This window comes from Oncorhynchus kisutch, unplaced genomic scaffold (genome assembly GCF_002021735.2).
Source record: "Oncorhynchus kisutch isolate 150728-3 unplaced genomic scaffold, Okis_V2 scaffold886, whole genome shotgun sequence".
Taxonomy (NCBI): Eukaryota; Metazoa; Chordata; class Actinopteri; order Salmoniformes; family Salmonidae; genus Oncorhynchus; species Oncorhynchus kisutch.
In genome coordinates, this window is record NW_022262831.1 from 43,212 (window position 1) to 67,997 (window position 24,786).

Genomic DNA, 24,786 nt, shown 5'->3' on the forward strand with positions numbered 1-24,786 from the left:
TGAAAACTGTCCACAATGTTCATTTCATCTCAAATAGACAGCACAGCAAAAATTGGACATCCAGAGTGCATCAAACATGATTTAGAGCTTGTTTATGGAAAAAAAGTATTTCTGTTTTCAATGTTGCAACTTGCTGAAAACTGTCCACAATGTTCATTTCATCTCAAATAACAGCACAGCAAAAATTGGACATCCAGAGTGCATCAAACAGATGTTTTATGATCTGCTTCATTACAGGAGTTGTCCAATTAGAGGCGAGAGCCTTTTGACTGGACGATGACAGGCCTGCTAGTGTTGCATGTTTCCATTAACATGTCAGGTCTTTGTATGTATAGTATCTCCTGTTGGTCATTTTACTGTTCAACCGTTTGTTGACCGGGTAACGAGGGTTGGTTAGTCGGCAGAAGAATTTACCGAAATGTGCATCACACACACACACACACACACAAGTAGTAACAAGAATGTCTCCGTATGTAAATAATGGCATTAACAATGCTAGGAAACATACTAAACCAATGTGAAGCACACAGATCAACACATTGTAAATCGTCGACATGTAATTCCACACATAATAACACAGCAATGTAACCGTTGTTGTTGTCCAGACGCGTCACGGGCGCTGCCTGAGTTCCCAGAGTTGGATCTGCAGGACAGACCTCTTCCTGATGGGATCGTTCCAGAACACGTCGCAGCCTTCCAACAGCTCTACAGGGAACACTGTGAGGTAAACAGTCTACTACGCACTGCTGGCTTGTGCCAGTCTTATGGCAGTCTTATGAAGTGTTGTGCCTACTATGTCTGTCTTGATTCCACTAGCGATAACGATGATGAGTTGAGATGTAGAATCAGGTGTTTTAGTTCCAGGACCAGGGTTGGGAAATGGTGTGTTAGTCTATTGTAGTGTAATGAAAATGTATGACAGCCTTGTGTAGTGTTTATGTCTGTCTTATGCAGTGCTTTGTCAACCTAATGTAGTGCTATCTCTGTCTAATGTAGTGTTTATGTCTGTCTTATGCAGTGCTTTGTCAACCTAATGTAGTGCTATCTCTGTCTAATGTAGTGCTATCTCTGTCTAATGTAGTGATATCTCTGTCTAATGCAGTGCTATCTCTGTCTAATGTAGTGCTATCTCTGTCTAATGTAGTGCTATCTCTGTCTAATGTAGTGATATCTCTGTCTAATGCAGTGCTATCTCTGTCTAATGTAGTGCTATCTCTGTCTAATGTAGTGCTATCTCTGTCTAATGTAGTGCTATCTCTGTCTAATGTAGTGCTATCTCTGTCTAATGTAGTGCTATCTCTGTCTAATGCAGTGCTATCTCTGTCTAATGCAGTGCTATCTCTGTCTAATGCAGTGCTGTTTCTGTCTAATGCAGTGCTATCTCTGTCTAATGCAGTGCTATCTCTGTCTAATGTAGTGCTATCGCTGTCTAATGTATTGCTATCTCTGTCTAATGTAGTGCTATCTCTGTCTAATGTAGTGCTATCTCTGTCTAATGTATTGCTATCTCTGTCTAGTGTAGTGCTATCTCTGTCTAATGTAGTGCTATCTCTGTCTAATGTAGTGCTATCTCTGTCTAATGTAGTGCTATCTCTGTCTAATGTAGTGTAATGTCAGACAAAGGTTGTGTTTTATCATTCTTACGTAGTGCTATGTCAGTCTACAGGTGTGCTATGTCAGTCTAATGTAGTGTAATGTCAGACAAATGTAGTGTTTTATCATTCTTACGTAGTGCTATGTCAGTCTACAGGTGTGCTATGTCAGTCTAATGTAGTGTTATCATTCTTACGTAGTGTTTTATCATTCTTACGTAGTGCTATGTCATGTCTGTGCAGGCCATTCTGGATGTGATGGTGAACCTGCAGTTCACTCTGGTGGAGACGCTGTGGAAAACCTTCTGGAGGTTCAGCGAGAGCATCGACGCAGACACACTCAGCGTGTGAGTGAAACACACACGTTCTACATGTCTCACATTACAACACACACACATTCTACATGTCACACATTAACACACACAATCTAACAACGTGTGTGTGTGTGTGTGTGTGTGTGTGTGTGTGTCCAGTCATGGTGAGTCAGAGGAGCGTCTGCCTAAGTGGTACCTTGTGGTGCTGTGTAAGTACCAGCCAGTTGTTCACTGGACCAGAGACTGTGACAACACACTGTACCAGACCCTGGTGGAGATCCTTATCCCTGACGTATTACGACCCATCCCCAGTGAGTTATGACATTAGAGCTACACAACATGACATTAGGTCTACATGCCATTAGAGCTACACAACATGACATTAGAGCTACACAACATGACATTAGAGCTACACAACATGACATTAGAGCCACACAACATGACATTAGAGCCACATGACATTAGAGCTACATTACACTAAATGACAGCACATGTAATGTCTTCTAAAACATATGACTAGCTACGTTTCTCGCTCATCTCCCTCTCTCTCATCTCTAATCATCTCCCTCTCTCTCATCTCTAATCATCTCCCTCCCTATCTCCCTCTCTCTCATCTCTAATCACCTCCCTCCCTATCTCCCTCTCTGTCATCTCCCTCTCTCTCTCTCTCTCTGTCATCTCCCTCTCTCTCTCTCTCTCTCTGTCAGGTGCCTTAACTCAAGCCATCCGTAACTTTGCCAAGAGTCTAGAGAGCTGGCTGACAAGCGCCATGATGAACATACCAGAGGAGATGGTCCGCATGAAGGTGTGATCACGCACACACACACACACACACACACACACACACACACACACACCAATACAAACACTCTTCCACAAAACTACATTACCTCTCTCTCCCGTCTCCCCCTCCTCCATGTCTCTCCCTCCTCCCTCTCCCTCCTCCTCCCGTCTCTCCCTCCTCCCTCCCGTCTCTCCCTCCTCCCTCCCGTCTCTCCCTCCTCCCTCCCCGTCTCCTCCCCCCTCTTCTCTCCCTCCTCCCCCTCCTTCCTCCCTCCCGTCTCTCCCTCCTCGCCCTCTTCTCTCCCTCCTCTCTCCTCCTCTCTCCCGTCTCTCCCTCCTCTCTCCCGTCTCTCTCCCTCCTCTCTCCCGTCTCTCCCTCCTCCATCCCGTCTCTCCCTCCTCTCTCCCGTCTCTCCCTCCCGTCTCTCCCTCCTCCCCTCCTCTCTCCCTCCTCCCCCCCTCTCTCCCGTCTCTCCCTCCTCCCCTCCTCTCTCCCTCCTCCCCCCCTCTCTCCCGTCTCCCACTCCGCCCCCTCCTCTCTCCCATCTCCCACTCCTCCCCTCCTCTCTCCCGTCTCCCCCTCCTCTCTCCCGTCTCCCCCGTCTCTCCCTCCTCTCTCCCTCCTCCCCTCTTCTCTCCCGTCTCCCCCTCCCCTCCTCCCGTCTCCCCCTCCCTCTCTCCCGTCTCTCCCGTCTCCCACTCCCTCCCCTCCTCTCTCCCGTCTCCCCCTCCTCTCTCCGTCTCTCCCTCTCCCGTCTCCCACTCCGTCCCCTCCTCTCCTCCCTCCTCGTCTCCCCCTCCTCCCCTCCTCACGCCCCGTCTCCCCTCCTCTCCTCCCGTCTCCCACTCCTCCCCCTCCTCCTCTCTCCCCTCTCCCCAGTCTGCCCCTCCTCTCCCCTCCTCTCTCCTCGTCTCCCCCCTCCTCTCCTCTCCCCTCCTTCCCTCCTCTCTCCATCTCCCCCTCTTCCTCTCCTCTCCCCCTCCTCCCCTCCCTCTCTCCCGTCTTCCTCCCTCCAGGTGATGTGTGCCGGGGCGTTTGCCCAGACGCTGCGTCGCTACACCAGTCTAAACCCACCTGGCCCAGGCAGCCAGGGCCGTCCTCCAGAACACCGCCCAGATCAATCAGATGCTGAGTGACCTCAACAGAGTTGACTTCACTAACGTGCAGGTACGTCTGTCTGGATACCTTCTAACCACTACCTCTCTCTCTCTCTCTCTGTCTGGATACCTTCTAACCACTACCTCTCTCTGTCTGGATACCTCTAACACTAACCTCGCTCTCTCTCCAACCTATAATCCTGTCTCTCTCTCTCTCCAGCCTATATTCCTGTCTCTCTCTCTCCAACCTATATTCCTGTCTCTCTCTCTCCAACCTATATTCCTGTCTCTCTCTCTCCAACCTATATTCCTGTCTCTCTCTCTCCAACCTATATTCCTGTCTCTCTCTCTCCAACCTATATTCCTGTCTCTCTCTCTCCAACCTATACTCCTGTCTCTCTCTCCCCTGTAGGAACAGGTGTCGTGGGTGTGTGGTTGTGAGGATGGTGTGATCCTATACTCCTGTCTCTCTCTCTCTCCAACCTATAATCCTGTGTCTCTCTCCAACCAAAAATCCTGTCTCTCTCTCTCCACCCTATACTCCTGTCTCTCTCTCCCCCCTGTAGGAACAGGCGTCGTGGTTGTGAGGATGGTGTGATCCTATACTCCTGTCTCTCTCCCCCCCTGTAGGAACAGGCATCGTGGGTGTGTGGTTGTGAGGATGCTGTGATCCTATACTCCTGTCTCTCTCTCCCCCCCTGTAGGAACAGGCGTCGTGGGTGTGTGGTTGTGAGGATGCTGTGATCCTAAACTCCTGTCTCTCTCTCCCCCCTGTAGGAACAGGCGTCGTGGTTGTGAGGATGCTGTGATCCTATACTCCTGTCTCCCCCCTGTAGGAACAGGCGTCGTGGGTGTGTGGTTGTGAGGATGGTGTGATCCTATACTCCTGTCTCCCCCCTGTAGGAACAGGCGTCGTGGGTGTGTGGTTGTGAGGATGCTGTGATCCTATACTCCTGTCTCTCTCTCCCCCCTGTAGGAACAGGCGTCGTGGGTGTGTGGTTGTGAGGATGCTGTGATCCTATACTCCTGTCTCTCTCTCCCCCCTGTAGGAACAGGCGTCGTGGGTGTGTGGTTGTGAGGATGCTGTGATCCTATACTCCTGTCTCTCTCTCCCCACTGTAGGAACAGGCGTCGTGGGTGTGTGGTTGTGAGGATGGTGTGATCCTATACTCCTGTCTCCCCCCTGTAGGAACAGGCGTCGTGGGTGTGTGGTTGTGAGGATGCTGTGATCCTATACTCCTGTCTCTCCCCTGTAGGAACAGGCGTCGTGGGTGTGTGGTTGTGAGGATGCTGTGATCCTATACTCCTGTCTCTCCCCTGTAGGAACAGGCGTCGTGGGTGTGTGGTTGTGAGGATGCTGTGATCCAGAGGTTGGAGCAGGACTTCAAGCAGACGCTACAACAACATAACTCTCTGGAGCAGTGGGCTGCCTGGCTGGACGGCGTGGTCTCCCAGGTCCTAAAGCCCTACCCACACAGCCCTGCAGCCTTCCCTCAGGCTGCCAAGCTCTTCCTGCTGCGGTGGAGCTTCTACAGGTGAGAGAAGAGGATGTTTTGAATCAGAGACAGTGAGCATCAAAGGCTCTTTGATTTGAATGTTTCCCTCCTCTTCTTGTCCCTCCCCAGTTCCATGGTGATTAGAGACCTGTCTCTCTCTACCCCCCCAGTTCCATGGTGATTAGAGACCTGTCTCTCTCTACCTGCCCAGTTCCATGGTGATTAGAGACCTGTCTCTCTCTACCTCCCCAGTTCCATGATGATTAGAGACCTGTCTCTCTCTACCCCCCAGTTCCATGATGATTAGAGACCTGTCTCTCTCTACCCCCCCCCCCCAGTTTCATGGTGATTAGAGACCTGTCTCTCTCTACCCCCCCAGTTTCCATGATGATTAGAGACCTGTCTCTCTCTACCCCCCCAGTTCCATGGTGATTAGAGACCTGTCTCTCTCTACCCCCCAGTTCCATGGTGATTAGAGACCTGTCTCTCTCTACCCCCCAGTTCCATGATGATTAGAGACCTGTCTCTCTCTACCCCCCCCCCCAGTTCCATGGTGATTAGAGACCTGTCTCTCTCTAACCCCCCAGTTCCATGGTGATTAGAGACCTGTCTCTCTCTACCTCCCCAGTTCCATGACGATTAGAGACCTGTCTCTCTCTACCCCCCCCAGTTCCATGGTGATTAGAGACCTGTCTCTCTCTACCCCCCAGTTCCATGATGATTAGAGACCTGTCTCTCTCTACCCCCCCCCCCCCCCCCAGTGATTAGAGACCTGTCTCTCTCTACCCCCCCCAGTTCCATGGTGATTAGAGACCTGTCTCTCTCTACCCCCAGTTCATGATGATTAGAGACCTGTCTCTCTCTACCTCCCAGTTCCATGATGATTAGAGACCTGTCTCTCTCTACCCCCCCCCCCCCCCAGTTTCATGGTGATTAGAGACCTGTCTCTCTCTACCCCCCCAGTTCCATGATGATTAGAGACCTGTCTCTCTCTACCCCCCCCAGTTCCATGGTGATTAGAGACCTGTCTCTCTCTACCCCCCCAGTTCCATGGTGATTAGAGACCTGTCTCTCTCTACCCCCCCAGTTCCATGGTGATTAGAGACCTGTCTCTCTCTACCCCCCAGTTCCATGATGATTAGAGACCTGTCTCTCTCTACCCCCCAGTTCCATGGTGATTAGAGACCTGTCTCTCTCTACCCCCCCAGTTCCATGGTGATTAGAGACCTGTCTCTCTCTACCTCCCCAGTTCCATGACGATTAGAGACCTGTCTCTCTCTACCCCCCCCCCCCCCAGTGATTAGAGACCTGTCTCTCTCTACCCCCCCAGTTCCATGATGATTAGAGACCTGTCTCTCTCTACCTCCACAGTTCCATGATGATTAGAGACCTGTCTCTCTCTACCCCCCCCCCAGTTTCATGGTGATTAGAGACCTGTCTCTCTCTACCCCCCCAGTTCCATGATGATTAGAGACCTGTCTCTCTCTACCCCCCCAGTTCCATGGTGATTAGAGACCTGTCTCTCTCTACCCCCCCAGTTCCATGGTGATTAGAGACCTGTCTCTCTCTACCCCCCCAGTTCCATGGTGATTAGAGACCTGTCTCTCTCTACCCCCCCAGTTCCATGGTGATTAGAGACCTGTCTCTCTCTACCTCCCCAGTTCCATGACGATTAGAGACCTGTCTCTCTCTACCCCCCCAGTTCCATGGTGATTAGAGACCTGTCTCTCTCTACCTCCCCAGTTCCATGACGATTAGAGACCTGTCTCTCTCTACCCCCCAGTTCCATGATGATTAGAGACCTGTCTCTCTCTACCCCCCCCCCCCCCCCAGTGATTAGAGACCTGTCTCTCTCTACCCCCCAGTTCCATGGTGATTAGAGACCTGTCTCTCTCTACCCCCCAGTTCCATGATGATTAGAGACCTGTCTCTCTCTACCTCCACAGTTCCATGATGATTAGAGACCTGTCTCTCTCTACCCCCCCCCCCCAGTTTCATGGTGATTAGAGACCTGTCTCTCTCTACCCCCCCAGTTCCATGATGATTAGAGACCTGTCTCTCCCTACCCCCCCAGTTCCATGGTGATTAGAGACCTGTCTCTCTCTACCCCCCCAGTTCCATGGTGATTAGAGACCTGTCTCTCTCTACCCCCCCAGTTCCATGGTGATTAGAGACCTGTCTCTCTCTACCCCCCAGTTCCATGATGATTAGAGACCTGTCTCTCTCTACCCCCCAGTTCCATGGTGATTAGAGACCTGTCTCTCTCTACCCCCCCAGTTCCATGATGATTAGAGACCTGTCTCTCTCTACCCCCCCAGTTCCATGGTGATTAGAGACCTGTCTCTCTCTACCCCCCCAGTTCCATGGTGATTAGAGACCTGTCTCTCTCTACCCCCCCAGTTCCATGGTGATTAGAGACCTGTCTCTCTCTACCCCCCCAGTTCCATGATGATTAGAGACCTGTCACTCTCTACCCCCCCAGTTCCATGGTGATTAGAGACCTGTCTCTCTCTACCCCCCAGTTCCATGATGATTAGAGACCTGTCTCTCTCTACCCCCCCAGTTCCATGGTGATTAGAGACCTGACTCTCTCACCCCCCCCCCCAGTGATTAGAGACCTGTCTCTCTCTACCCCCCCCCCCCCCCAGTTCCATGGTGATTAGAGACCTGTCTCTCTCTACCCCCCCCCCAGTTCCATGGTGATTAGAGACCTGTCTCTCTCTACCCCCCCCAGTTCCATGGTGATTAGAGACCTGTCTCTCTCTACCCCCCCAGTTCCATGGTGATTAGAGACCTGTCTCTCTCTACCCCCCAGTTCCATGATGATTAGAGACCTGTCTCTCTCTACCCCCCAGTTCCATGGTGATTAGAGACCTATCTCTCTACCCCCCCCAGTTCCATGGTAATTAGAGACCTGTCTCTCTCTACCCCCCCAGTTCCATGGTGATTAGAGACCTGACTCTCTCTACCCCCCCCCCCAGTTCCATGGTGATTAGAGACCTGTCTCTCTCTACCCCCCAGTTCCATGGTGATTAGAGACCTATCTCTCTCTACCCCCCCCCCCCCCAGTGATTAGAGACCTGTCTCTCTCTAAACCCCCCAGTTCCATGGCGATTATAGACATGTCTCTCTTTACCCCCCCCCAGTTCCATGGTGATTAGAGACCTCTCTCTCTCTACCCCCCCAGTTCCCCCCCCCCCAGTTTCATGGTGATTAGAGACCTGTCTCTATCTACCCCCCAGTTCCATGGTGATTAGAGACCTGTCTCTCTCTACCCCCCAGTTCCATGGTAATTAGAGACCTGTCTCTCTCTACCCCCCCAGTTCCATGGTGAAGCGAGACCTGACTCTCTCTACCCCCCCCAGTTCCATGGTGATTAGAGACCTGTCTCTCTCTACCCCCCAGTTCCATGGTGATTAGAGACCTATCTCTCTACCCCCCCCCCCCCCCAGTGATTAGAGACCTGTCTCTCTCTACCCCCCAGTTCCATGGTGATTAGAGACCTGTCTCTCTCACCCCCCCCCCCCCCAGTTCCATGGTGATTAGAGACCTGTCTCTCTCTACCCCCCCAGTTCCATGGTGATTAGAGACCTGTCTCTCTCTACCCCCCCAGTTTCATGGTGATTAAAGACCTGTCTCTCTCTACCCCCCCAGTTTCATGGTGATTAGAGACCTGTCTCTCTCTACCCCCCCCAGTTCCATGGTGATTAGAGACCTGTCTCTCTCTACCCCCCCAGTTCCATGGTGATTAGAGACCTGTCTCTCTCTACCCCCCCAGTTCCATGGTGATTAGAGACCTGTCTCTCTCTACCCCCCCAGTTCCATGGTGATTAGAGACCTGTCTCTCTCTACCCCCCCAGTTTCATGGTGATTAGAGACCTGTCTCTCTCTACCCCCCCAGTTCCATGGTGATTAGAGACCTGACTCTGCGTAGTGCTGCCAGCTTCGGATCCTTCCACCTGATCAGACTGCTGTATGATGAGTACATGTACTACCTGGTAGAACACAGAGTGGCCCAGGCTAAAGGAGAGACACCCATCGCTGTCATGGGAGAGGTACACACACACACATAAACACACATATCGACACACACGATGCACTGCTGATCGTCTCTCTCTCTCTCTCTCTCAGTTTGCCAGTGTGGGCAGGAGTCTGAACTGTCAGGACCCTGATAAAGGTAATGTCTCACCCTGCAACCCTTCATCTCTAATAATGTGGCCACAATAAACCTGGAAACGGTTAATATATCTGTGTGTGTGTGTGTCTCAGATGAGGAAGAGGAGGAGGAGGAGAGTGATGAAGAGGGGGTAGAGATGACCGTGCCGTCTAACTCCGCTGGTCTGGGAGAGGGGGAGGAGTCCCTGGAGCCGCCCGTCAAGCTAGCCAGGACTGACCCCCGGGGACTGTTCAATACCACACACACAGAGTGACTCACACACACCCAACACGCACACTGACAACTGAAACACACGCTCTCGACTTAGCCGTTGGCTAACATGACACACACACACCCTCAACAACACACACACCCTCAACAACACACACCCTCAACAACACACTCATCCTTTGCCTTAATGATAGTTTGCTATGAGCCCATTTGTGATCCCATTGCCATTAAGTTCCTTATCTGTTCCTGCAACCTCACACACCCTGTCTGTCTGCACCTTGATCTCTCGTGTGTGTGTAAGCGAAGGAGAGGTTTCACAGCTTACCTTTTCATCTCTTTTAGTTATCATGGTTCCTCATCACCTTCATTGTGACATAAGGGACAGTGACCTCTTCACTAGACACACTGGTCCTTCATTGTGACATAAGAGACGGTGACCTCTTCACTAGACACACTGGTCCTTCATTGTGACATAAGAGACGGTGACCTCTTCACTAGACACACTGGTCCTTCATTGTGACATCAGAGACAGTGACCTCTTCACTAGACACACTGGTCCTTCATTGTGACATCAGAGACGGTGACCTCTTCACTAGACACACTGGTCCTTCATTGTGACATAAGAGACGGTGACCGTCTTCACTAGACACACTGGTCCTTCATTGTGACATAAGACGGTGACCCCTTCACTAGACAGGGTAACAGTCTGTTCCAGATTTGACCAACTTATCCCACTAATTAACTTTACCACTAGCTTGGCAACTTGTTGTTGGATGCAGAAACAGTCTTGTACGAATACCGTGGCTGAGATTCAATCTGAGGTGTGTTGTAGCACCCTTAACATTTAAAGGTAATACCTGACTGAGCTGACATATGCAACATTTACCGTGAAGACGCTGAGGAACACTGCCTTTAAATGGGGCACTGTCAGAGGTCTACAACGTACCTCTGACTGAATCCAGACCTATATGTCCCTGTCAGAGGTCTACAACGTACCTCTGACTGAATCCAAACCTATATGTCACTGTCAACAGAGGTCTACAACGTACCTCTGACTGAATCCCTTCCTATATGTCCGTCAACAGAGGTCTACAACGTACCTCTGACTGAATCCCTTTCTATATGTCCCTGTCAACAGAGGTCTACAACGTACCTCTGACTTAATCCAGACCTATATGTCCCTGTCAGAGGTCTACAACGTACCTCTGACTTAATCCAGACCTATATGTCCCTGTCAGATGTCTACAACGTACCTCCGACTGAATCCAGACCTATATGTCCCTGTCAACAGAGGTCTACAACGTACCTCCGACTGAATCCAGACCTATATGTCCCTGTCAGATGTCTACAACGTACCTCCGACTGAATCCAGACCTATATGTCACTGTCAACAGAGGTCTACAATGTGAATCCAGACCTATATGTCCCTGTCAACAGAGGTCTACAACGTACCTCTGACTGAAACCAGACCTTCAGTACCAGTCAGTAGTTTGGATTCATTCCAGGGTTTTTCTTTATTTTTCTACATTGTAGAATAACAGTGATGACATCAAACTATGAAATAACACATATGGAATCATGTAGTAACCCAAAATATATATATTTTATATTCTTCAAAGTTGCCACCCTTTGCCTTGATGACAGCTTTGTCTTCATTATTATTCTACAATGTAGACAATGTAAATAAAAACCCTGGAATGAGTAGGCGTGTCCAAACTTTTGATTGGTTCTGTGTGAGTCAGTCAACCTGCATGGCTACAACCTTCTCTGTCCTCACCTTACCCACCCACTGTCCTGACTGCCATAGAGAAGGGGAGAGAGATTTACTGCGTTTGCCCGAGCCAGGTGTCGAGTTGTTACAGCTGTCGGTCTTCAGTCCTGATGATGTTCACTGACCTCTTAGACAACCACTTAGTGTGTCCCAAACAGGCATCCTATCGGTACTTCAACAGGGCAGCATTTAGGACGGCTCATCAAAGAGTCTAAGTATGAATATGTTAATAGCCCTCCGTGAACGGAGACTGAAGGGGTCAGTCAGACACTCTAACAGTGGAGTCCTGATGGGGGGGTGTAGAGGATGGGGGGGGTGTAGAGGATGGGGGGGGGTGTAGAGGATGGGGGGGGTGTAGAGGATTGGGGGTGTAGAGGATTGGGGGGTGTAGAGGATGGGGGGGTGTAGAGGATGGGGGGGGTGTAGAGGATGGGGGGGGGTGTAGAGGATGGGGGGGGTGTAGAGGATGGGGGGGTGTAGAGGATGGGGGGGGTGTAGAGGATGGGGGGGTGTAGAGGATGGGGGGGTGTAGAGGATTGGGGGTGTAGAGGATTGGGGGGTGTAGAGGATGGGGGGTGTAGAGGATGGGGGGGTGTAGAGGATTGGGGGTGTAGAGGATTGGGGGTGTAGAGGATTGGGGGTGTAGAGGATTGGGGGGTGTAGAGGATGGGGGGTGTAGAGGATGGGGGGTGTAGAGGATGGGGGGTGTAGAGGATGGGGGGTGTAGAGGATTGGGGGGTGTAGAGGATGGGGGGTGTAGAGGATGGGGGGTGTAGAGGATGGGGGGGTGTAGAGGATGGGGGGGTGTAGAGGATGGGGGGTGTAGAGGATGGGGGGTGTAGAGGATGGGGGGGTGTAGAGGATGGGGGGTGTAGAGGATGGGGGGGTGTAGAGGATGGGGGGGTGTAGAGGATGGGGGGGTGTAGAGGATGGGGGGGGTGTAGAGGATGGGGGGGTGTAGAGGATGGGGGGGTGTAGAGGATGGGGGGTGTAGAGGATGGGGGGTGTAGAGGATGGGGGGTGTAGAGGATGGGGGGTGTAGAGGATGGGGGTGTAGAGGATGGGGGGTGTAGAGGATGGGGGGTGTAGAGGATGGGGGTGTAGAGGATGGGGGGTGTAGAGGATGGGGGGTGTAGAGGATGGGGGGTGTAGAGGATGGGGGGTGTAGAGGATGGGGGGTGTAGAGGATGGGGGGTGTAGAGGATGGGGGTGTAGAGGATGGGGGTGTAGAGGATGGGGGTGTAGAGGATGGGGGTGTAGAGGATGGGGGGTGTAGTGGATGGGGGGTGTAGAGGATGGGGGGTGTAGAGGATGGGGGGTGTAGAGGATGGGGGTGTAGTGGATGGGGGGTGTAGAGGATGGGGGTGTAGTGGATGGGGGGTGTAGAGGATGGGGGGTGTAGAGGATGGGGGGTGTAGAGGATGGGGGGTGTAGAGGATGGGGGGTGTAGAGGATGGGGGGTATAGAGGATGGGGGGTGTAGAGGATGGGGGGTGTAGAGGGTGTAGAGGATGGGGGGTGTAGAGGATGGGGGGTGTAGAGGATGGGGGGTATAGAGGATGGGGGGTGTAGAGGGTGTAGAGGATGGGGGGTGTAGAGGGTGTAGAGGATGGGGGGTGTAGAGGGTGTAGAGGATGGGGGGTATAGAGGATGGGGGGTGTAGAGGATGGGGGGTGTAGAGGGTGTAGAGGATGGGGGGTGTAGAGGATGGGGGGTGTAGTTCCAAACAGGGCAGCATTCAGAAAGGTATGTTGTAGTGTATTTTTATTATTTGGCCAACTAAGAGATGCCCTGTGCCTTGTAGAGCGAGACAGCGCTGGGGGTTGAATCCCAAATGGCTCCCTGGATACTGCACTTTTTTTGGACCTGAGCCCTATTGACCATGGTCTAAAGTAGTGCACTATATAGGGACTAGGGCTCTGGTCTAAAGTAGTGTACTATATAGGGACTAGGGCTCTGGTCTAATGTAGTGTACTATATAGGGAATAGGGCTCTGGTCTAAAGTAGTGCACTATATAGGGAATAGGGCTCTGGTCTAAAGTAGTGTACTATATAGGGAATAGGGCTCTGGTCTAAAGTAGTGTACTATATGGGGACTATGGTGCCATTTGGAAGACAACCTGTGTTTTTAATTAGATCTGATTAATAAAGTGTTTCTAAACCTGAACAATCTGACATTTGTTCCTCTCTTTGGTGTTATGAGTTATAGCAGGCATATGTCGTGTCATAAGAGAGAGGGCAGCCATAATGCATCCTGTTTCTATCCCATTCATTCGTCCCTCCATCGTCATTCATCCACACACAACAGTAAAGTCGTATCCCACCAGCAGGATACAGACCTTCACAGAAACATCTCTAATCTGTGATTGGGTCAGAAGTCACAGCGAGAGCACATGCAACGTTGTATCCATGGCAACCGTAACTGCCAGCTCAGCAGAAAGTCACCAGTCAGAACAGATCAGTGAATGTGTGTTTGAAATAGATGTTACTTTAGTGACTATCATATATTTATTGAACCATTATGGCCTTTCAACAGTATGTGTAGCATATTTTGATGTACTATCCAGAGTATTTAGCTACTGTATTACTATTGTACAATCACAAGATATCTACTATATGTTTTGTAGACCTTTTGTATTGAATCGCTGTGACTAGAGTTTGTAGTTTATCAGTACTCAGTTGTTGCCATATACAGACGTGATACCAGCCCACCTTCAGCCATTAAATACTTTACCGGTGTTTCCCCTCTTCAGTCTCTTAAAACTGAACTTCGTTTCTCCTTCACACACAGGAAACAGCCACACGCAAAGGTGAATCTTTCAATTTATTTTTATCAAAAAATAATCAAGTGAACCATGCTCTCTCCGTCCAGTCTTAAAATACAGCCAGATAATGACAGGCTTGGTTAAACTCCATAAGCCTCTGCTCCATCTAGGGTTGTAACTTTCCAAAAAAAAAGATTCCTGGGATGAAGGACTAGGCAGTAAATCTGGGAAAGTTAACTCCATTACATACAAATACATTTAAAAAGGGGACAATCTGAACTGACACCCTATTCCCTATGTAGTGCACTACTTTTGACCAAAGCCCTATGAGGCTCTGGACAAAACGTAGTGCACTACATAGGGAGCCATGTTGGACGCAATCCAAGAAGAAATCTGTCGATGGTGAAGTTGCCATTAGACACTGATCTGCGGTCAGTTTAACATTTCCCCCCACTAATGGTTAAGGTTAGGATTGGGGGAGAGGAAGCTGATCCTAGATCTGTACCTAGGGGGAACGTCAGTCACTCCAGAGCGACAAATAACAGGATTGGTTCCGGTTCATGTGTAGGCCCTGTTGCAGTCAGACAGACCTGGACAAAAAGCTGGTTTCGAGGAGTGGCCTTTAGGTTCCGAGAAGAGCAGCAGAATCTCGGAGGCATGAGGACCACACAACTTCTTTCTCTCTCTCTCTCTCTCACACACAGTCATAAAACGGAAAATTACACCAAACAAACCGAACTAAAAACCCACAGTAAAATCATCTTTGTTCAGTCCAGCTCTGGATCCATGGGTGCAAATTATGGTACATTATATCGTCAAACAAAAACAGAACATGTGGAAAACACACTGCCTCGTTTCTTCCATCCTACAATATCACACACACAGAGGCACACACACAGAGGCACACACACACACACAGAGGCAGGTGCACAGATTCAGGTTGGCGACATGTCGTAACTGAGTCATGACAACATGGCACCCTATTCCCTAAATCGGGGGTATTCAACTCTGACCCTACGAGGTCCGGAGCCTGCTTTCTGGTCTACCTGATCATTAATTGCACACCCACCTGGTGTCCCAGGTCTAAATCAGTCCCTGATTAGAGGGGAACAGTGGAACTGGTTTCCAGGTCCAGAGTGGAGTCTGAAGGTCCTATATAGAGCACCACTTCTCACCACAGGGATAATGGAAACGTAGTGCACCACATGTGGAATAGGGAATAGGGGGGAATAGGGTGGAATAGGAGGGAATAGGGTGGAATAGGAGGGAATAGGAGGGAATAGGGTGGAATAGGAGGGAATAGGGTGGAATAGGAGGGAATAGGGTGGAATAGGGTGCCATTTGAGAGGGATCCTATGACTGTTACTGTAGCAGCTAAACAGGCTTGCTGTATGTGTGTCGGTGTGTGGATGGGTGTGTGTGACAGTCCGAGCCTCTGGTGTCAGGACACCCCTCTGTTGTCCCTCATAGTATGATCCAGGTACTCCGGTCGCTGTCAGCCAACACCTGTAGAGAGGAACCTGGACAGAAGAGAGGGGGACAAACAGAAGAATAAACAGATTTGAAGAATTAATTTACATAACGTGTGTGTTTCATTTAACCCTTATTTTACCAGGTCAGTTGACTGAGAACACATTCCCCACAACAACCTGGGGAATAGTTACAGGGGAGAGGAGGGGGGATGAATGAGCTAACTATAGATGATTAGGTGACTGTGATGGTATGAGGGCCAGATTGGGATTTTAGCCAGGACACCAGGGTTAACACCCCTACTCTTACGATAAGTGCCATGGGATCTTTAGTGACCACAGATGTCCCATCGGAAAGATGGTACCCTACACAGGGCAATGTCCCCAATCACTGCCCTGGGGAATTTGGATATAGTTTTTTAGACCAGAGGAAAGAGAGGCTCCTATTGGTCCTCCACCACCACTTCCAAAAGCATCTGCTCTCACATCCAGGGACCGACCAGGACCAACCCTGCTTAGCTTCAGGGTGGTATGCTGCTGGCCTGAGTATACAAAACATTAAGGACACCTCTTTCCATGACATAGACTGACCAGGTGAAAGCTATGATCCCTTATTGATGTCACTTATTAAATCCACATCAACCAGTGTAGATGAAGGAGAGGAGACGGGTTAAAGAAGGATTTTAAAGCCTTGAGACATGGATTGTGTATGTGTGTCATTGAGGTTGACTGGGCAAGACATATTTCAATGCCTTTGGAGTATGGTAGTGGGTACGGTAGTCGGTATCGTAGGGGGTATGGTAGTGGGTATGGTCGGGGGTATGGTATGGGGTATGGGATATGGTAGGGGGTATGGTATGGTATATGGGATATGGTATGGGATATGGTGTATGGTAGGGGGTATGGTAGGGGGTATGGGATATGGTTGGGGGTATGGTATATGAGGTATGGTCAGGGGTATGGGATATGGGGTATGAGGTATGGTCGGGGGTATGGTATATGGGGTATGAGGTATGGTCGGGGGTATGGTATATGGGGTATGAGGTATGGTCGGGGGTATGGTATATGGGGTATGAGGTATGGTCGGGGGTATGGGATATGAGGTATGGTAGGGGGTATGAGGTATGGGATATGGGGTATGGTAGGGGGTATGGTCGGGGGTATGGGGTATGGTAGGGGGTATGGTATGGGATATGGTATGGGATATGGTAGGGGGTATGGGATATGGTATGAGGTATGGTCAGGGGTATGGGATATGGGGTATGAGGTATGGTAGGGGGTACGGGATATGGGATATGGGATATGGGGTATGGTCGGGGGTATGGGGTATGGGATATGGTAGGGGGTATGGGATATGGTAGGGGGTATGGTATATGGGATATGGTAGGGGGTATGGTATATGGGATATGGTAGGGGGTATGGGATATGGGGTATGGTAGGGGGTATGGTATATGGGATATGGTAGGGGGTATGGGATATGGGGTTTGGGATATGGTATGAGGTATGGTCAGGGGTATGGGATATGGGGTATGAGGTATGGTAGGGGGTACGGGATATGGGGTATGGGATATGGGGTATGGTAGGGGGTACGGGATATGGGGTATGGGATATGGGGTATGGTCGGGGGTATGGGGTATGGGATATGGTAGGGGGTATGGTATGGGGTATGGGATATGGTAGGGGGTATGGTATATGGGATATGGTAGGGGGTATGGGATATGGGGTATGGTATATGGGATATGGTAGGGGGTATGGGATATGGGGTTTGGGATATGGTAGGGGGTATGGGGTATGGTAGGAGGTATGGTATGGTAGGGGGTATGGTAGGAGGTATGGTATGGTAGGGGGTATGGTAGGAGGTATGGTATGGTAGGGGGTATGGTATGGGGTATGGTAGGAGGTATGGTATGGGATATGGTAGGGGGTATGGTATGGGTTATGGTAGGGGGTACGGTAGGGGGAATGGTAGTGGTAGGGGGTATGGTATGGGATATGGTAGGGGGTACGGTAGGGGGTATGGTAGTGGTAGGAGGTATGGTAGTGGGTACGGTAGTGGGAATGGTAGGGGGTATGGGGTATGGTAGTGGGTACAGTAGTGGGAATGGTAGGGGGTATGGTAGTGGGTACGGTAGTGGGAATGGTAGTGGGTACAGTAGTAGGTACCGGGCGCACCGGTTTGTGTCATGAACTGCAACGCTGCTGGGTTTTTCACGCTACAGTTTCGTGTGCATCAAGAATGGTCCACCACGCAAAGAACATCCAACCAACTTGACACAACTGTGGAAAGCGTTGGAGTCAACATGGGCCAGCCTCCCTGTGGAATGTATATATATGTATAACGTGTGTACCTTTGTGCAGGGCCTCGTTGGTCATGCGGTTGATGTAACGAGAGCTGCTCTCTGGAACCAGCCACTTCATCACTGTGTTCACACAAGACTTTCTGTACGAACTCCATACACTGCCACTACAGGACGGGAGAGAAGAGGGAGATATGAAGAGCGATATGAAAAGAGAAAGAAAGAATGAGATATGAAGAGATATGAAGAGAGAAAGAAATGAGGGAGAGCGATAGATATGGAGAGAGAGATCGTCTCACCTGGTCTGACCCTTGACCTCAGTGAGGTCACCGACCCCGACGGTGTGACACACTCCTGTGTTGAGGTCCCAGCTCACCTGCAGACTGGAGTGGTAGGTGTTGGGCCTGGAAGACACCTACCGGTTAGTGTGAGTGACAGTTAGAGACAATTAAAACAGCCCTCCAGACCACCTCACCAAGTGACTAGCCAGGAAAACAGCCCTCCGGACCCCTGACCCCAGAACACCTCACCAGGTGACTAGCCAGGAAACAGCCCTCCAGACCCCAGAACACCTCACCAGGTGACTAGCCAGGAAAACAGCCCTCCAGACCCCAGAACACCTCATCAGGTGACTAGCCAGGAAAACAGCCCTCCAGACCCCAAAACACCTCATCAGGTGACTAGCCAGGAAAACAGCCCTCCAGACCCCAAAACACCTCACCAGGTGACTAGACAGGAAAACACCTCCAGACCCCAGAACACCACACCAGGTGATTAGAGAGGAAAACAGCCCTCCAGACCCCAGAACACCTCACCAGGTGACTAGCCAGGAAAACAGACCTCCAGACCCCAGAACACCTCACCAGGTGACTAGCCAGGAAAACAGACCTCCAGACCTCAGAACACCTCACCAGGTGACTAGCCAGGAAAACAGAGGGAAACAGCCCTCCAGACCCCAAAACACCTCATCAGGTGACTAGCCAGGAAAACAGCCCTCCAGACCCCAGAACACCTCACCAGGTGACTAGACAGGAAAACAGACCTCCAGACCCCAGAACACCTCACCAGGTGACTAGCCAGGAAAACAGACCTCCAGGCCCCAGAACACCTCGCCAGGTGACTAGCCAGGAAAACAGACCTCCAGACCCCAGAACACCTCACCAGGTGACTAGACAGGAAAACAGACCTCCAGACCCCAGAACACCTCACCAGGTGACTAGCCAGGAAAACAGACCTCCAGACCCCAGAACACCTCACCAGGTGACTAGCCAGGAAAACAGACCTCCAGACCCCAGAACACCTCACCAGGTGACTAGCCAGGAAAACAGACCTCCAGACCCCAGAACACCTCACCAGGCCACAATTGTCTTTTTTGTTCAAGCTGGGATGAAGCATGGCTATGCCTTTACTAAAAATAGATGTGTGTGTGTGTGCAGTGTAGTTACCTGCAGTGTTCCTCTTCAGGGTTGGAGAACGCCAGAAGCAGCAGCCCAATGTTTATCACCACTGTGTTAGTCTCTGGACACACCTGATACACACAAATACACAGCATTACCGTCTGACCAGATGTGAGTGTGTGTGCGTATATATATATATATATACACACACACACACACAGTGTGTAAGTGTGCACGCTTGTAGACTAAGTGTCTGTAGATGCTCCTGTGTGTGAACGCATGGTACGGGTCGTGTATATGTCTATAGTGTGTGTGTGAGAGAGATAGAGATATATATATCTATTTCACACACACACGGCTACAGATGAAGTCAGAAGTTCATGCACCTTAGCCAAATACATTTAAACTCAGTTTTTCACAATTCCTGACATTTAATCCTAGTTTAAAAAAAAACCTGTCTTAGGTCAGTTAGGATCACCACTTTATTTTAAGAATGTGAAATGTCAGAATAATAGTAGAGAGAATGATTTATTTAAGCTTTTATTTCTTTCATCACATTCCCAGTGGGTCAGAAGTTTACATACACTCAATTAGTATTTGGTAGCATTGCCTTTAAATTGTTTAACTTGGGTCAAACATTTCAGGTAGCCTCCCACAATAAGTTGTGTGAATTTTGGCCCATTCCTCCTGACAAGAGCTGGTGTAACTGAGTCAGGTTTGTAGGCCTCCTTGATTGCACACACTTTTTCAGTTCTGCCCACAAATGTTCTACAAGACTGAGGTCAGGTCTTTGTGATGGCCACTCCAATACCTTGACTTTGTTGTCCTTAAGCCATTCTGCCACAACTTTGGAAGTATGCTTGGGGTCATTGTCCATTACGAAGACCCATTTGCAACCAAGCTTTAACTGATGTCTTGAGATGTTGCTTCAATATATTCACATAATTTCCCTTCCTGATGACATTTATTTTGTTAAGTGCACCAGTCCCTCCTGCAGAAAAGCACCCCAGTCTGCTATCACAGTCTGGAACATGTTCCGGGATTCTCCGATGGCATTGAAGAGTACACCACATCAGTCAGTGGATTTATCAATAAGTGCATCGAGAACATCGTCCCCACAGTGACTGTATGTACACAACCCAACCAGAAGCCATGGATTACAGACAACATTCGCACTGAGCTAAAGGGTAGAGCTGCTGCTTTCAAAGTGCGGGACTAACCCGGAAGCTTACAAGAAATCCTGCTATGCCCTGCAACGAACCATCAAACAGGCAAAGCGTCAATACAGGGCTAAGATTGAATCATACTACACCGGCTCCGGCGCTCGTCTTATGTGGTAGGGCTTGCAAACTATTACAGACTACAAAGGGAAGCACAGCCACGAGCTGCCCAGTGACACAAGCCTACCAGACGAGCTAAATCACTTTATGCTCGCGTCGTGGCAAGCAACACTGAGGCATGCATGAGAGCATCAGCTGTTCCGGATGACTATGCGATCACGCTCTCTGTGGCCGACATGAGTAAGACCTTTAAACAGGTCAACATACACAAGGCTGCGGGGCCTGACGGATTACCAGGACGTGTGCTCCAGGCATGTGCTGACCAACTGGCAGGTGTCTTCACTGACATTTTCAACATGTCCCTGATTGAGTCTGTAATACCAACATGTTTCAAGCAGACCACCATAGTCCCTGTGCCCAAGAACACAAAGGCAACCTGCCTAAATGACTATAGACCCATAGTCATGAAGTGCTTTGAAAGGCTAGTAATGGCTCACATCAACACCATTATCCCAGAAATCCTAGACCCACTCCAATTTGCATACCGCCCAAACAGATCCACAGATGATGCCATCTCTATTGCACTCCACATTGCCCTTTCCCACCTGGACCAAAATAACACTTGTGAGAATGCTATTCATTCATACACAGGTCTATAGTGTATAGCGTTCAACACCATAGTACCCTCAAAGCTCATCACTAAGCTAAGGATCCTGGGACTATCTCCGACAACGACGAGACAGCCTATAGGGAGGTCGTCAGAGACCTGGCCTTGTGGTGCCAGAATAACAACCTATCCCTCAATGTCGCCAAGACTAAGGAGATGATTGTGGACTACAGGAAAAGGAGGACTGAGCACGCCTCCATTCTCGTGGACGGGGCTGTAGTGGAGCAGGTTGAGAGCTTCAAGTTCCTCGGTGTCCACATCAACAACAAACTAGAATAGTCCAAACACACCAAGACAGTCGTGAAGAGGGCACGACAACGCCTATTCCCCCCAGGAGGCTGAAAAGATGTGGCATGGGTCCCGAGATGGCACATATATGTATGTCGATAGTGTATCTAGGTCTATAGTGTGTATATAGTGTATATATAGGTCTATAGTGTGTATACAGGTCTATAGTGTGTATATAGGTGATTAGTGTATATATAGGTCTATAGTGTATAGTGTATATATAGGTGAATAGTGTATATATAGGTGTATAGTGTATATATAGGTGTATAGTGTATATATAGGTCTATAGTGTATATATAGGTGTATAGTGTATATATAGGTGTATATATAGGTGTATAGTGTATATATAGGTGTATATATAGGTGTATAGTGTATATATAGGTGTATATATAGGTGTATAGTGTATATATAGGTGTATAGTGTATATATAGGTCTAGGGTGTATATATAGGTCTAGGGTGTATATATAGGTCTAGAGTGTATATAGGTCTAGAGTGTATATATAGGTGTATAGTGTATATATAGGTCTAGGGTGTATATATAGGTCTAGGGTGTATATATAGGTCTAGGGTGTATATATAGGTCTAGGGTGTATATATAGGTCTAGGGTGTATATATAGGTCTAGGGTGTATATATAGGTCTAGGGTGTATATATAGGTCTAGGGTGTATATATAGGTCTAGGGTGTATATATAGGTCTAGGGTGTATATATAGGTCTAGAGTGTATATATAGGTCTAGAGTGTATATATAGGTCTAGAGTGTATATATAGGTCTAGAGTGTATATATAGGTCTATAGTGTATATATAGGTCTAGAGTGTATATATAGGTGTATAGTGTATATATAGGTCTAGAGTGTATATATAGGTCTAGAGTGTATATATAGGTCTAGAGTGTATATATAGGTCTAGAGTGTATATATAGGTGTATAGTGTATATATAGGTGTATAGTGTATATATAGGTGTATAGTGTATATATAGGTCTATAGTGTATATATATAGGTCTATAGTGTATATATATAGGTCTAGAGTGTATATATAGGTCTAGAGTGTATATATAGGTCTAGAGTGTATATATAGGTCTAGGGTGTATATATAGGTCTAGGGTGTATATATAGGTCTAGGGTGTATATATAGGTCTAGGGTGTATATATAGGTCTAGAGTGTATATATAGGTGTAGAGTGTATATATAGGTGTATAGTGTATATATAGGTGTAGTGTATATATAGGTGTAGTGTATATATAGGTGTAGAGTGTATATATAGGTGTATAGTGTATATATAGGTGTATAGTGTATATATAGGTCTAGAGTGTATATATATAGGTGTATAGTGTATATATAGGTCTAGAGTGTATATATAGGTGTATAGTGTATATATAGGTGTATAGTGTATATATATATAGGTCTATAGTGTATATATATAGGTCTATAGTGTATATATATAGGTCTATAGTGTATATATATAGGTCTATAGTGTATATATATAGGTCTATAGTGTATATATATAGGTCTATAGTGTATATAGTGTATATATAGGTCTATAGTGTATATATATAGGTCTATAGTGTATATAGTGTATATATAGGTCTATAGTGTATATATAGGTCTATAGTGTATATATAGGTGTATATATAGGTGATTAGTGTATATATAGGTGTATAGTGTATATATAGGTGATTAGTGTATATATAGGTGATTAGTGTATATATGTACCTCCAGTATAACAACGTCGTAGTCGTTGAAGGAACAGAACTGAGCAGCCCAGCGGGCATCGCTCCGGATCACCTCGTTGATCAGGTACTCAAAGTCCAGAGTCAACTGCTCCACACACACACTCTGTAGGACAGACACACACATCAGCATGTTCTGGTTTACTACAGGTCTAAAACATTAACACACACTCTGTAGGACAGACACACACACTCTGTAGGACAGACACACACACTCTGTGTAGGACAGACACACACACTCTGTGTAGGACAGACACACACACTCTGTGTAGGACAGACACACACACTCTGTGTAGGACAGACACACACACTCTGTGTAGGACAGACACACACACTCTGTGTAGGACAGACACACACACTCTGTGTAGGACAGACACAACACATCTGTGTAGGACAGACACACACACTCTGTGTAGGACAGACACACACACTCTGTGTAGGACAGACACACACACTCTGTGTAGGACAGACACACACACTCTGTGTAGGACAGACACACACACTCTGTGTAGGACAGACACACACACTCTGTGTAGGACAGACACCACATCTGTGTAGGACAGACACACACACTCTGTGTAGGACAGACACACACACTCTGTGTAGGACAGACACACACACACACACTCTGTAGGACAAACACACACTATGTAGGACAGACACACACTATGTAGGACAGACACACACATTAGCCTGTTCTGGTTTACTACAGGTCTAAAACAATAACACACACTCTGTAGGACAGACACACACTTCGGCATGTTCTGGTTTACTACAGGTCTAAAACAATAACACACACACACACACTCTCAGTAGGACACACACACTAGCATGTTCTGGTTTACTGCATGTCTAAACAATAACACACACACTCAGTAGGACACACAGACATACACACACACACACACACACACACACTAGCATGTTCTGGTTAACTGCAGGTCTAAAACAGTAACACACACTCTCTCAGTAGGACACACACACTCTGTAGGACACACAGACATATACACACACACACACTAGCATGTTCTGGTTAACTGCAGGTCTAAAACAGTAACACACACACTCTCAGTAGGACACACACACTCTGTAGGACACACAGACAGACATACACACACACACACACACTAGCATGTTCTGGTTTACTGCAGGTCTCCTGGACTTGGGTTCCTTCCAAATACTAAGTGAAGACAACAGGTGTAAATATTAACACTCAGGCCCTGTGTCTCTCAGACACATCTCTCCTTCTTGCTGATCTAGTTATCTCCATTGGTAGGGATGGATTTTATTCTCTCACACACACACACCTGTCCGTTGTGGGGCCCAGTGACCAGCTGTAGGTTGCGTCCCTTCAGGTCAGTCACAGTGAAGGGCAGCTGGACCTTATCATCCTCATAACCCTAGAGGGAGCGCGGGAAGAAAGAGAAGAGGGGAGCGAGAGAGGGAGGGATA

General features: G+C 48.6%; 2 protein-coding genes across 2 annotated transcripts in view; one reads left to right on the plus strand and one right to left on the minus strand.

Moving 5' to 3' along the window:
• Positions 1-511: 511 nt before the first annotated feature.
• LOC116362873 (MHC class II regulatory factor RFX1-like) lies at positions 512-11,265 on the plus strand (the record flags this gene model as incomplete). Its single annotated transcript, XM_031816863.1, is given in 10 exon segments — positions 512-724; positions 1,836-1,939; positions 2,066-2,217; positions 2,614-2,711; positions 3,707-3,760; positions 3,762-3,857; positions 5,111-5,322; positions 9,185-9,338; positions 9,415-9,460; positions 9,553-11,265. Coding segments are annotated over 10 exon segments (1,290 nt in total), but the record flags the coding sequence as incomplete, so codon positions are not given.
• A 2,985-nt stretch (positions 11,266-14,250) lies between these two features.
• The window catches only part of LOC116362875 (DDB1- and CUL4-associated factor 15-like), a 26,824-nt gene continuing 16,288 nt past the window's right edge, over positions 14,251-24,786 (minus strand). The window contains 6 exon segments of the mRNA XM_031816867.1: positions 14,251-15,725; positions 18,023-18,138; positions 18,271-18,375; positions 19,417-19,499; positions 23,318-23,440; positions 24,642-24,733. Of these exon segments, the coding sequence (XP_031672727.1) occupies positions 15,670-15,725; positions 18,023-18,138; positions 18,271-18,375; positions 19,417-19,499; positions 23,318-23,440; positions 24,642-24,733 (575 nt within the window). The 3' untranslated portion in view covers positions 14,251-15,669.